Source organism: Mizuhopecten yessoensis, unplaced genomic scaffold (genome assembly GCF_002113885.1).
Source record: "Mizuhopecten yessoensis strain PY_sf001 unplaced genomic scaffold, ASM211388v2 scaffold5197, whole genome shotgun sequence".
NCBI lineage: Eukaryota > Metazoa > Mollusca > Bivalvia > Pectinida > Pectinidae > Mizuhopecten > Mizuhopecten yessoensis.
In genome coordinates, this window is record NW_018405928.1 from 95572 (window position 1) to 110352 (window position 14781).

General features: G+C 35.0%; 1 protein-coding gene across 4 annotated transcripts in view; it reads right to left on the reverse strand.

Moving 5' to 3' along the window:
* LOC110450396 (protein LMBR1L-like) overlaps positions 1 to 14781 on the reverse strand; it is a 30646-nt gene that overhangs the window by 5155 nt on the left and 10710 nt on the right. For 3 of the 4 annotated variants that reach the window (XR_002462971.1, XR_002462970.1, XM_021497882.1), the window contains exons 2-14: positions 13809 to 13902; positions 11075 to 11108; positions 8820 to 8959; positions 8480 to 8583; positions 7858 to 7984; positions 7037 to 7117; positions 6383 to 6447; positions 5456 to 5534; positions 4442 to 4537; positions 3882 to 3958; positions 3282 to 3359; positions 3035 to 3108; positions 425 to 582 (exon numbers count right to left, since the gene is read on the reverse strand). Coding sequence is in view for 2 of the 4 variants with exons in the window: in XM_021497882.1 (XP_021353557.1) it covers positions 425 to 582; positions 3035 to 3108; positions 3282 to 3359; positions 3882 to 3958; positions 4442 to 4537; positions 5456 to 5534; positions 6383 to 6447; positions 7037 to 7117; positions 7858 to 7984; positions 8480 to 8583; positions 8820 to 8959; positions 11075 to 11108; positions 13809 to 13902 (1207 nt within the window). In the remaining 2 variants the exon portion in view is untranslated. The remainder of the gene's footprint in view (positions 1 to 424; positions 583 to 3034; positions 3109 to 3281; positions 3360 to 3881; positions 3959 to 4441; positions 4538 to 5455; positions 5535 to 6382; positions 6448 to 7036; positions 7118 to 7857; positions 7985 to 8479; positions 8584 to 8819; positions 8960 to 11074; positions 11109 to 13808; positions 13903 to 14781) is intronic. The other variant, XM_021497883.1, reaches the window with a different exon arrangement.

Here is a 14781-nt window from a genome sequence, read left to right on the forward strand (position 1 = left end):
ACAATGTAAGGCAATTTTAGAAGTCAACATCATTATAATCCTAATTCATTTACATTCTCCTCAGACCTAACAGGTTTTGCTTATAAAACTTTGACAGAAAGACTTCATTATGGTAAAATTATGAAACTTACAGGAATCAATATGACAATTAAAATGTTTGAAAAATAGCTGTAAATTTCCACTTTAAACATCAAACTGTTGCATCTAGCCACTCTCATCTTTTATCACTTAAAGTGCTTACTAATTTGCATAGAAAAAACAATTATGTACTGTCTAACACAAACTGAATTGAAGTTTTATGAATTAGCATATTTCATCTCCATAACTCAATTTGAAGACAACAAAACCCAACTTGGATGGATAGGTTGAATTCTGTATGAAGATCCCCCCCCCCCCCAAAAAACTACCTGCTTCGGGTACTCACCCATGATCCGAGACAGAACTGGCAGGGCTGAGCTAAGGATGAGCAGCACAACACAGTTGCCAATGGTCTGAACCATGGAGGTATTGTGTGGCTCTGGTGTAAGTCGCCTAAAGAACGGCAGCGAGTAGAATCCCTCTATAGAGGCAGACATGACATATCTGGTGCTGAGTCAAGGGACAAACAGAATAGTTCAATCAGGTTTGCTTAAAGTATGAGGGGCAGAATGAAGGAAATTCTCAGACAGAATAGCTCAACCAGGCCTACTTAAAGTATAATGAGAGACCACCAGCAGACATCAACAAATGATCTGGCCATTATTTGGCATAATAACACTGTCAAATTTAGCGTTGGATAGCTAACCTGTAATAACCCACATTATGACATCACAAGTAATAAGATAATGAGTTCACAATAAAACACAGAAATGTCAGTGACTTTTTTTCTTATTAATTTCGTGACCCATTTAGTTGAATTGTATGATAAAAAATAATCTATATCTACAAACTTCTTCCCATTCCATCAGACGTTTATAAAACTCAATGAAGAAAATTTCATATACCAGGGTAAACACTATTAATGGGAACTTGTGTACTTACTCATATTAAAATTGAAATCATTCTATTAATTGAAAGATTTGATGTATTGTACTATATAATTGTATGTAATATTTTCAGCAATCTCATAACTTATATTTTAGATGTTATTTATGTTGAATTCATATTACTATGTTTTAAGAAATACTATGTAAAACTAACACATTTTACTAATATAGAGGACCCAGAGGGAGATTAGCCTTTGGCTAAATCAGGGTTTTTTAATCCTCAATAACTGAAGTTTATTATTATTATTATTATAAAGATGTTCAGAAAATCCCTTATTCATCTGTAGCTATGACAATTCCGAGATAAAATGGTTAGCAGTATATTCAATTACTATATACATATGTAGGACTATTTTATGATTTTTCTGTCACAGAGGAAAACCAGAACACTGACAGGTCAGTAAGGGCCCTGTCTTGTGGCAATATATCCCCCATAATCATCAAGAAGCAATCTGCCCATATAGCTGAGCTTGACGTTTGACATTTGGACTTCAAAAAGAATCGCAAGGAAGCAAAATATACATTTTACATGTACTATGATGCGAGTCTTGTTTCCTTCCACCTCCATATTTGCTGGGCTAACAGAAATGTAAATACCAGTGCAATACTCATTTGTTAGCTTTGATTTGTTTTATTTCACCTTATATACCTCCTCCATCAAGAGCCAGGGTCGAAGTCAGAGATCCACTTTGTCTTTGACCTTTGGACCCAAATGATATTGACCATTAACCCAGTGACCCTGATCTTTGGTCAGTTGACTTATTCTTTAATTCCGACCAACTTTGCTTCATAATATCATAACAAAATGTTCATCAGTGAAAAATACAAAACTTGACCTTGACCCTTTGGACCCTGTAACGGGGACCTAAGGTCAGTTGACTCTGTGTTAAGTTCTGAACAAATTTGCTACATAATAACATAAAATGACCTTGACCTTAGGTCAGTTGACTCCTTGTTAAATTCCGACCAACTTTGCTTCATAAAGTCATAACAAAATGTTCATCAGGGAAAAGATACAAAATTTGACCTTGACCTTTGACCCAGTGACCTTGCCCTTCGGTCAAATGACTCCTTGTTAAATTCCCACAAACATTGCTTCAAAGTGTCATAATGAAATGTTCACAAGCAAAAACATACTAAATTTTACCTTGACCTTTGACCGAGTGATCTTGACCTTAGGTCGGTTGACTCTTTGTTAAATTCCGACCAACTTTGCTTCATAAAGTCATAACAAAATGTTCATCAGGGAAAAGAAACAAAATTTGACTGTGACCTTTGACCCAGTGACCTTGACCTTCGGTCAATTGACTCCTTGTTTAATTCTAAGCAACATTGCTTCAAAGTGTCATACCAAAATTTTCACCAGTGAAAAGATACAAAATTTAACCTTGACCTTTGACCGTATGACCTTGACATTTGGTCAGGTTGACTAATTGTTTAATTCTGATCAACTTTGCTTCATCATGTCATAACAAAATGTTCATCAGTGAAAAGATGCAAAATATGACCTTGACCTTTGAATCTAATGACCTTAACCTTTGACCTCAACTTTTTACCCAAGTGTGTCTCTTTGTTTAATTACGAACAATTTTGCTTCATAATGTCATAAAATGCTCATTAGTGAAAAGCTACAAAATTTGACCTTGACCCCTGATCCGATGACCTTGACTTTTGGTCAGTTGACTCCTTGTTTAATTCTGAGCAACATTGCTTCGAAGTGGCATACCAAAATGTTCACCAGCGAAAAGATACAAAATTTAACCTTGACCTTTGACCAAATGACCCTGACTTTTTACCTCAATGTGTATTTTTGTGAACTGAACATCTTGACCAAGTTTCATGTACATCGGTCAATAAATACCAAAGTTATCAGCCAGGAACAAAATTTGTGGACGGACAGACGGAGAGACAGACAGAGTGATTACTATAGGGCACCCGTATCAGAGATACGGGTCCGATACGGGGCCCTAATTATGATATCTTCCCTGGTCAAAACATGGAAAGGATACAGGATTAGGACAATCTCCAGGACAGCACCAACAGACCCCAGAGCAGACAAGGACGAGATTCCTAACACAGTCTCCTGTAACATAGAATTAATATACAATTAAGGGGTAATTCAGTGCTACAATTGTTATGGTTTTCTATGATATTAAAATCTGCCCAGAAAATATTCTGATATTTTAACTCAAGGTAATCAGTTATTATAAGGGTCTAATGACATATCCATGACTGTATATTACAATATGTACATACCTTGGCTCCGACTGGAAGGGCTTTGATTCCAACTAGGAGTTCAAAGAAATGGTGTGCCACACTTAACACACACAATACCTGTAATGTACAACAGGTTGTATCAGTTGATGTTATTGCGATCTTATAATTTTGAACTCTGCTGATTTAATTCAAACCTGTTTTGGTTCCAAAGCAGTGTATTTTATTATATTATGATGTTGATTTTTTTTTACTGTTATAACTTGATTGACATTTTTCTACATCTGGTTTGTAACACATAAAAGGCACATAATCACACACGAGATATACAAAATACTATGATAGATATCTAACTAAAGATACATATCTAGCACGGTTCATGTACTTTAATGCCACACTCAAGATCTACAAGTATACCCATTATCATTTCTGTTACCAGGGTAATGAAATATAAACTAGATATAAAGCCACACACAAACTGATACATCCTCATCTCACTTGTTAGTAATTATGTAAAATCTTTGATAATAGACTTGCATAGAGCTTCACATTATGTTGCATTGATACTGAAATTTCAGAGAATATGTCTGCACACCGATGAACGGACAGACAGCCACACTGATTCTCGACATGTCTACTTACTGTTAATGCTAACAAAGCAAGGATAACCAAGGGATATCCAAGGTTCCTTCTCAAGGGAGATATCTTTTTCCTTTTTTCTACAATAGAAACAAGACAGCTTCAAAAAATGACTGGGCATATATATTCTCTTCATATTATGGGTATAAAATGGAGTGTACGGAAAAGTGCTTCCAATTTATCTACATGTGCTTTCTACATAAGTAAAAATAAAAAAAGTGAAACGACACTTCAACCACACAGAGTGTAACATATTATCCCAATCCATATTTAATTGTGAGGTGCAGATGTTCTGCTGTTTATTGAGAATCAAGATCATCAAGCTGCCTCTCTCTGTAGGTTATATTTGATGGGTCCTCAAATAAGTCATATTTAAGTCCACACATAGGTATCTCATTGCTGAAAAGCTTAAGTATACCGGAGAAAGACAGGTATATTCCAGAGAAACAATTGCACTCTCAACAGCTGTTTGTCAGTGAAACTGTACGACAGGGCCCAGAAAGTACTCTACTGCAGGTGCACACTCATAAAGTGTTAACAGTTCAGAGCTATAGTTCACTTACCTAATTCAGCTTTATCTTTTTCTATTTCCTCCAGCTGTTTTTGTAGGGAGCCTGATGTAGCATGGCCATTTGCTATAGTGCTATGTTGGTGATGTACTGAAATGTATTCAACAATAGTGAAAGACCAACCTCAATCTACATTAATTTACATGTTGTATCTCTTTTATATACACCTTAAAGAAGAGAAACTTGTGGTTTAACTCCTACAAAGCTGACAAAATCTACTTTTCAGCAAAAATATTATCAAGAAACAGCAAATCAAACATAAGAAACCATTAGTCACCTTCAGTCATCTTCACACCTGTCTGAAGTATTGCTATTTAACATCCAATTACAATAATTTTACTATTTATTTAAAACTTAACAATGAAATAATTTTACAAAATCATCCAATTAATCAGAAAGGATTACCAGATAAACAAATTCATTCAATACCCAACACTTTTACTGGTATGTATGAAGAAAATGTGTTTTCACATTAATATTTACATAATAATTCTTATTGCAATATGCTCTAAATAAACATGACTCAAAATGTTTGTATTATTGTTTGTAAACAACAAGCAAACAAATACAGGTGATTTTTTTCTAAATTATAATTGTTCTTTTCTTTTGTCATTCTGTTCAATTATGTTGTTCTATCAAATCAGAAATTTGACAGGAATTATTAGAAGGTTTTATATTAACATTTGGGAACTTGCCAGAAACACTAACCACAGAATAAGCGCTTATTCCAGCAAAACAACACTATTTCTGTGATTTAGTGAACAGATGCAGTGATAAAGTTACCTTTTATTTGTTGTAAGGAACATAAATACAGGGATTGAATGAGTATTTTTGACATTTACGATGGTAAGTATCCTAGTTACTTACAAACATAATCTTTGAGATGAGCTACAGTACATCATGAGACATCTCCCTGGTATGTCTGTAAGCAACTTGTTCTACGCCATCGTCATTGTTAAGAATATGTATTTCAGTCATTAAATAAACATGTATCTTGGAGGTACTTACATTCACAGTCTATTTTCCTACGTATACTTTCCTCTTGCATTTTTAAAGTTGCAAACTCTTCATCTATATCTCTTAAAAACTGTAAAATAAGAGGTTATTTTTAATGTACAGCATATAACAAGTACTTACATTTTCACAAACCTCAATCTATGGAGCACTGGACCTACATTTTGTATGACAGTAGATATTAAGAACCTATATTAGCTTCAGTAAGTCTTACCAGGGCTTGTGTGCAGTCTATTATGAAAATTCTACAGGATGATGTAGAATTTGGAATATGAAAGAAAAATGTCCTTATCCTCCTGCTCCACATGCCCACAAATATAATTAATTAACTCTTTTTCTCCTAGAGAACCTTGTCAAAATAATGTAAAAATTGTCTAAATAATGTTAAAAGTAATATTTGTAGTGAAGAAAATGTATTTTATGTTCACATTCAATCTATAAAGTGAAAGCACAATTACATTTAAGCCATGACAGTACATGTTTGTGCACACATATTACATAATCAATTTTGATATATTTGATCTATTCATATTCAATTTTAATGTATAGATATTTAATTTTGATGCTTATATATTTATATCGAAAGTCTGGGTATCAAACTTAAGTAATGAAAATGTATTTTTAACAGTTACCCACTTTTGTGAACTGATCTTTCTATAACCTACAGAAGAATAAATATGAACTATATTCCATTTTGGATCTTGTGTTAATAGAAGTGATGGCTTTTCAAAAGTTATGAGCTTGTTTTAAGTTCTTGATAATTATAACATCTCATAAGCTTTTTTAAACTTAACTCTTTTAATTCACAATTCACTATCAAGAAAATTAATTGTTTCTGAATTTATTTAGAAATAAAATTCTCTGAATAACATGAATTATAAATACTGCTAAACTGTACATTTTTATCACTAGTTTACGTACCTTTGGTTTAACAACAAGTTTACCCATCACAGTAAACATTCGGGCAAAACCCACAGGTGTACATACTGCAACAAAGCATTTAAGTCAATATATACACACATTCTGTCAACAACAATAAGCCAAAGGGCCCGTATGATTCAACAGTTTGAAAAAAAACCACATATTTTACCTATGACCAAAGTCACCTATTTGACTGAATTAGATCATCTTCACAAATAGAATATATACAAAATTTATCTCAGTGAGCAAGATGACATGTGCACTCTCCCATTATCACACTCCTACAAATGAACTGTTGATATCATTATCATTTTTTAAAGAGACATTACAGAGTGTTACCAGAGGAGGACTACTGTCTTGAACAACAAATAAAACAAGTCATACTTTTAAACATTACTTGAAACTCATGTAATATTGCAATTATTTTTGATGACATTGTTCACCTTTTCACCACTATAGACCATAATGGACTCATCCATATGTATGTATGGTAGAGTTTACTCTAGTAACCTAGTGGTAAAAGAGTTACGATGCCAGTTGTGCCATCATGACATTGTATTTACAAACATAAACAGAATGTTTAAGGATCTCACATTCCTTTCCATCACACATATATCCATAATGAAACAATGCAAACACAAACAAGATACTTACAAAGTAAGACAATGACTCCAATAAATGATATGATTGCGTAAATATACGGCAAATAGAAGTTCCAGATATCTGAAAGGAGATCTAAAAGTAAAGAACCAATATAAACACAGGTGAGAGTGACTCTCCTAATGGGGGGGGGGGTCTCATATGAATTCATATGTAATGTGAAAAGTAATCTAACACGAGCTATAATGCATAAAGGTATTTAATGTAAGATTTTGTTGACCTTTTAAGATTTTGTTAAATTACGATCTCCATTTTTTTTTAGTTTTCCTTTTTTATCAATTTTGTACAAAATACACAACATTTCATGACTTTTCAACAAAACCAACATAAATAAGACTGGTAAAATAGAAGCTTTATGTACATGAAACAGAACATAAAAGATGTAAACGTTTTATGGAGTTTCAACACACAGAAAGTACTGGAAATCTAAGACTCATTGTCTAAGACAAATCTTTATAAATAGAATTTAGATAAATTTGTGTTGAAAGACAATATGTATATGTTATGTTGTAGTTAATATTTTAAACACCACTATTAAAATCGTGTCCTGGTGGATGAAAAAGTAATAAATTTGATTGTTACTTTCTGTACTAGGAATTTATCAGTGAAGTATAGTTAGTAATAGATTATTTTGGGATTTGTCACTATTTAGCACTAATTAAAATCCTAATAAATAAAACTATCACTGTCAGTAACTTAAGTGATTTATAACAGACAACAGTTGAAACGATGCAAAAAAATCAAAGTCAACATCAATTTCTGCTGAGAAGATTTAAGTGAATTTCATAAGGATCATAATAATTGTATATTCTTACCAAATAATCTCTGTTTTTTGTGGACGTCTTCATCAAAACATGCAGACACGACCCACACACAACCCACAATAACAAGGGTGAGTAGGAAGAGGACAATGACAGACTCGTAGACACGCGCCATTACACCCTGAAACATGATAACACCTCTGTGGCATTCATTTACAGTATAAACCACGCTGATTCAACGGGTCAATCAGACACAGGTCAACTAGATATCTTTTCTGACACAAGTCACAAAGATGTTGACTATGACAATCGCTACTCTAATGGTAATTTATCTAAAAAAATAATATTTTGAAATTTTCTCTTACAATTGCTAATTTAATGGTAATTTATCTAAATATTTAATATTATGAAATTTGACAGTCATATAATTGTTTTTCCTTTGGAAACATCTGCAGTGGTTTAACTGGACCTATGCTACCTTAAGTATGATTAGTCTTCAATTTGTATGTAGTATTGGTATAATATATGTATTGCCTTCCTATATATATCTATTCATTTTGACTGGTGACAGTTCAGAACATTCCGCTCATTAGAATAGGAATCTAGATTTCTGGCAAGACACTGCAAGGCAGATCAAAACACATCATTACACAAGATTCCATTGAAATCATCTCACCTTTTTATACCCTACAAAACCTTCAGATTCCGTGAAAAAATATGCAAATGGCATGAAGAAAAACAGTGAAACATTGGACATGGCAAACTGCATATTCCATAATCCTGGAAAGAAAAGAGGAACTTGAAAATATAGGACATGAAAGTACAAAAAGCAAGACAAAGTTCTTTTAAAAATAGAAAAGGAATAATTTTCTTTTCATGTAATAATATCAAGCTTTAATAAATATTCCATGGTATACTTTATCTCCAAAACATACAGGATTGTAAGACACGTTTTATGATAGTACATAAAGAAGTTAGCATGATGCCACAATGAATCTATACTAAGTAGAACAAACCGTGGATGAGGGAGCTGTTAAGCCACTTGACGTAATAACTTTTTGGATAGTGATGCAGCACTTCGTTGGATATGATAGATATGGGCAACAGCAGAACAGCACCAACAGACACGGACAGAGTGAATGTACACAGCCATAACCTGAAACATGGAGAAAATGAATGTACACAGCCATAGCTAGAAACAATGAACAAAGTGAAACGAGTAAATAGATACATGTACAGCAGCTTTAGTGTGAATAAGAAAGATAAATGTATCCAACCATTATGAGAAACAGAGACAAGTAGGAAGTACCAAGGCAAAATCAGAAACATGGAGAAAGTATATGTACACAGCCATAACCTTCAAACACAGACAGGGTGATTGTACAGATTTTTATACTTGTGACTTTGAAGAGAGGATCCGTGAAATATCCCATAGGGTCTATTTGTTTATGCAGAACAACCAGTTTATCAGTTTTCAAAAGTAACATTTTCAGGTATAAATCCTGGCGGACCAGAAATGTTTATGCAGGTCTCACAAGGATTGCCTGAAAGCAGCGGCGGACCAGAAATGTTTATGCAGGTCTCACAAGGATTGCCTGAAAGCAGCGGCAGATTACTAAGTCCGACCTCATTTCATAAATGAACAACTCTGGTTCAACAGGTCCAACTGTTTGCAGCACATTCAAGGAAAGCAGCTTCTAGTGATGGTTCTAGGGTTTTATCAGGATATTTTTGGAAATGAAACCAATAAATAATCCAATAAACTTAAACTCATAAAAACATACCCACCCAAAAAATTGATCTAGTCAAATTGAGTAAAAGATAACCATTTTTTAAGTTAAATGGAAGTGTATAGGGAAATAATAAAGCCCAGGGTTCACATTTGTTACTGTTTAAAACTATTTATCCTTGCCAAAATAATTGTCATTACTATATCATACGAAACCAAACTGCACTTTCAAATACTAAAACTTATGGAGCTGCAATTAGAACTGTCAAGTGTTCCCTTCATGTTCAAGTGTCATGTTTGGAGCTCCTTCTACACAACTCTCGCACAAACATACTTTGTAATCACATACATTTACAACATATTTTATATATACAAATCCTATTCACCATAAATGTGATAATAGACAAGGCCAGGTTCCCTCGCCAATAGGCTGGTTTATGTTGGTAACATTTGTTTATCCTTATATCAATGATAAATTTAAATGCATGCAACACACTTCGGTAACAACTACCTTTCTGTGTGTCTGAAGAAAATTCTCAATATTGTACAGGACGTCTGGTGTACTTAAGTGTTATATAAACATTTTACCTAATATATTTCTCTTTGTGCAACATCACAGAACATTAGCTGTCAATCTGATCGGTTGCATAACAAAAGTCAAAATAGCACACCTTTATAAAAGTAGTGAAAGTGACTGTCTGAAAGTGATTATAGCATTTGTGATAAAGTGTACATAGCACTAGATATATAGAAGGCAAGTCTATGTGCCTAAGTGTTTTGCCTACATTACACAACATAAAGTCACAATCACCAGCCCCCACGCTGTGAATCAATATGTTAATAAGCAAACTGTGCTTAGTCAGCACCGTGATTAATTTATCGTCAGGGAAAAAAGGATCTGTACTACAAGATACCTCAAAGAATATTTCCCAACTGATACTCCCTAACAGATATTGGATTTCAGATAAGTTATGGTATAAACAGTTGTGAACTACCCCCACTGGATGTGTCTGAGGGATATATCAGTAAATGATGTTGTTTCGTAAATTATCATGTAAAATTACAGCTTTATTCAAATTACAATTTGATTCAAATTTTCATCTTTCAAAACTAATCTTCACACTCCTTAAATGAACTCTGAGATCCCTCCCCTTCACCCCCTGCCCACCCTAAACCCTAGCCTCATCCCATTAGATTAGGTTGCTGCTGCTGTTTGATTGTCCTGTGATACTTTGGGAACAAGCTAAGGTTATAGAGTAGTGGTATGGCCATGGAAGAACTTAAAACCAACCATTATCATTAGAAATACAACATACCAAGTACATGTCAATTACCAGTACAGATACTTAACCAGTCATACAGCTAGCTGAAGCCATTATGTACGTTCGAAAGTCTAAAATCTGTCATTCTGTACACGAGTACACACAAAATGTCATAATGGAGTTTATTCTGTACACAATGAAAGTTAAGGTGATTCTGTACACAATGAACAGTATTCAACATAATGCCTTAATTATTCACACAGCACTGGTCCAAACTTACGCTATTCTGTATACAACAGCATCTTCCTCTCCACCTATAGAAAATAATCAGATGCATCAGGCAAAGATCTGCAACAAGATCTTACATACAGTGTGCATGTAAGCATCAAACACAAATCCTTCAGTTTATACTGGTGACACCAAATCTAGACAGGATTGGAGTGGCTGTGCATCAATATGGAGAAATGGTGGTTAAAGCCAAGTTTTATATAAGAAAGCTGGGGAAATGTTTTACTAAGAAACAATCTATTAATAAAGAGTACAGAGCTGATTATAAAGCAGTCCTTGAAGCTATACTTTCTGTTTATTAAGTAAGGCAGTTATTTTGCATATGGTATTTTTCATCAGGTTACTGCGCGAGTTAAAATGTAAATGGTAAAGGAATAGGCATGTATATAGATTGTAGACTATAGAAAATTTCACTACTCGATTTCCAATCCATTCACCAGCCAGGTAGCACCAACTGCAGTGTAATTAAAATGAGATCTTCCAAATGCTAAGGTTTATTTATATGTTGCATGGAAGATCTAATAACATCCAATGAAGGGTCACACTCAGATGACCTTTGCAACATCATGCCAATCAGATGACAGCTTAGGCTACTCTGTGAGTGATGATGTAATGATATTGGAACATACTAGAGTCACAAACCCCCCAGCTGCCAGATGTTTATTACAAAATGGTGTTGCCAATGACACCAAATGTTTATATATACAAGAGAATATTTATATGATTGGTGGGTTTTGTTTCTAGTCATGTTGTGGTTAACATGTTATACAAATTGAAACTAAAATCAACTGGTGACAGATTGCACAACATCCAAAACGTGACATGGTTGCAGGAGGTCCTGACATTGGACAAAAAGCAAAATCGAAACATGTGAGAAAATTGCTTTCGTATTGGTTAAAAGCAAAGAGTTTTCTCTCCTTTGATTGGCTTGTAAAAAATTAACAAGAGGCCCAGAGGGCCTGTATCGCTCACCTGGATATCAAAGTAATCATAGCAAAATATTCTCCAAATAAGATCCAAGGGAATGAGCCAGACCCAAAGGCCAATCCTTGTATCCTATCTGTATTAGATTTTTCATGCCCAGCAATTTTATGTATGGTAATGGGGTGGGAATCTCAACTGTTTCCAAGGTGCGACTCAGAAACTAGGTCCCTAGGATTGTGGCCAGACCCCAGGATCAATTATAATAGGAGGGACGGTAGTCCAGTGGTAGGACGCCAGGCTCGTGACCTAAGGGTTGCGTGTTCGAGCCACGGCACGGCAATGTGTTGTATCTTTGAGCAAGATTCTTTACTCCGCTTGTTCCAGTCTACTCAGCTGTAAATGAGTATGTGGTTTGACAGTGCTAGAATTGTTGAATGCTAGCTGTTAGCGCCGAAATGGCAGCTCCGGCTGTATGCTCCCCAGGGAGTTGAGAAATGTACTGGCTAGTTGCAAAGGCCCTATAACCATGGATAATAATTTGTGAACCGCTTTGAAACGACCTACGAACTAGGTTGTGATAAAGCGGTATATAAGAACATCTAATTATTATTATTAATTATAATATCATGACTGCATTCGTCTCTTTATGCCCTACAATTGTATGTATAGTTTTGGGGTGGGGATCTTAAGTGTTTCAAAGTTATGACCCAGGGGTTAAGTCTCCAATGGAGGGGGCCAGACCCCTTGGCAATCCTGGAAACATATGTGCATTCTTTTCTTCATTCTCAACAATTGTATGTATGGTTATAGGGTGGGGATCTCAACCATTTCCAAGCAATAAACTATTTTTGGCCCCATCCTTTAGCCAAGGGGGTCAGCCCCACTACGTGTAAAATTTGAATCCCTGGCTCCCATGAATGCTTCCAACTAAATATGATTGATATCTAGCGCTTAGGTCTACAGAAGAAGTCATTTATAGCAATTTAGCCAAATTGACCCCTTTTGGCCCGCCCCTCAGCCCCCTTAGGAGTCAGCCCCACCATTTGTAAAATTTTGAATCCCCATTACCTAGGGATGCTTCCAGTCAAATATGGTTGATGTCCATCTTTTAGTTGTAGAGAAGAAGTCGCTTAAAGCAATATAGCCAAATAACCTTTTGGGTCTGCCCCTCAGCCCCCTTGGGGTCAGACCCACCATTTGTACAATTTTGAATCCCCACTACCTAGGGTTGCTTCCAGTAAAATATGGTTGATATCCATCTCTTAGTTCCAGAGGAAAAGTCGCTTAAAGCAATATAGCAAAATTGATCCCTTTTGACCCCACCCCTCAGCCCCCTGGGGGGTTAACCCTACCATTTGTACAATTTTGAATCCCCACCACCTAGGGATGCTTCCAGTCAAATTTACTTAAATTCCAATCAGTGGTTAAGAAGAAGAAGTCGATTGAAGAAACTGTTGACGTACAGACAACGGACGCCACAGTATGGCATTATAAGCTCACCATGGTCCTTTGGACCAGGTGAGCTAATACATTGAGATTGACCTGTGACATAAGTCACATGATCCATGATGGGATGTTGGTAGACCTTAACGCAACACATCAATAAATGGGAATAATGAGAAGATTTCATTTTAAATAAGATTGCACCAGCTGAAAATCTGCAGCTTTACCCTATCACCAATTTTGAAATTCAAATTACACAAATCAATATACCATGGTATACATTTTACATACTGGTACATTTGTATCTATATATTTTTTCAATTAAACATTAATTAATTACAAAATAATATATGACCTACCAGCATAGGTGTCATCAGAATCAGCTTTTCTTTTGAAATAGCAGATAGTTATGTAGGAACTCACATACAGCAGGATGAAGAGCAGCATGAATATCTACAAATTAAATAGAACATAATATTATACATGTATAGGATATAAATCAAACATTACATTGTGTGCCAGATTCAGTGGTGTTGTTGCTCATCATTTCCATTTTCATGTTTAGGATATGTTATACTTCAACCACATGTGTATTGTGTATCAATCATACTGCATACCTATACAGCTAACAAACTTGGTGAGTTTGACTATTAAAGCAATACATGTCCCCAACAGTACAATGGGAATGTGAAAGGGAGTAGAAAGTGCTAAATATCAAATGATTTAATGAGTGGGAAAGATATACCTGTTGTTAAATGGTGCATATGTATTTCTATAAGAACAGAAACTACTGTACCCCTGAAAGCATTGATCACTCCATTTATACAAAATTGAGTACCTTTTGCCCAAGGATGCTCTACACGAAATTTGGTTAAAATGCCCCAAATAAACAAGTATTATGTTCCCCCTACTTGACCATTCCCCTTTTCCCCCAGGGGGACCATATTCTCTGTTAAAACATGGGTTTCCAGACTCCCCCTTGCCAAATGGTGCCCTGTACCAAACTTGGTTAAAATAACTCCTATCATACGTACGTATACTGAAGCAGAAATATTTTAACAAAAGGCCCATGGGCCTTAACGGTCACCTGATAAATTTATACAGAGAGTTGATTTTGTTTTTAACATGAACAGAAATATTATTCAAAGTGACAAAAAACAATAAAACCACCTTACTCAATATCTAGCATACAGATTTCAGACTAAAAAGGATTTGAAACTAGCACCTCCAGCCCTTGGGGGTAGGGCTGGCTCAAAATTTTCAAAGTATCAAACTGTCAATTCAAGGTTATAATTCCAATCAAGTTATTAACATGTAATATTCAAAGTATCA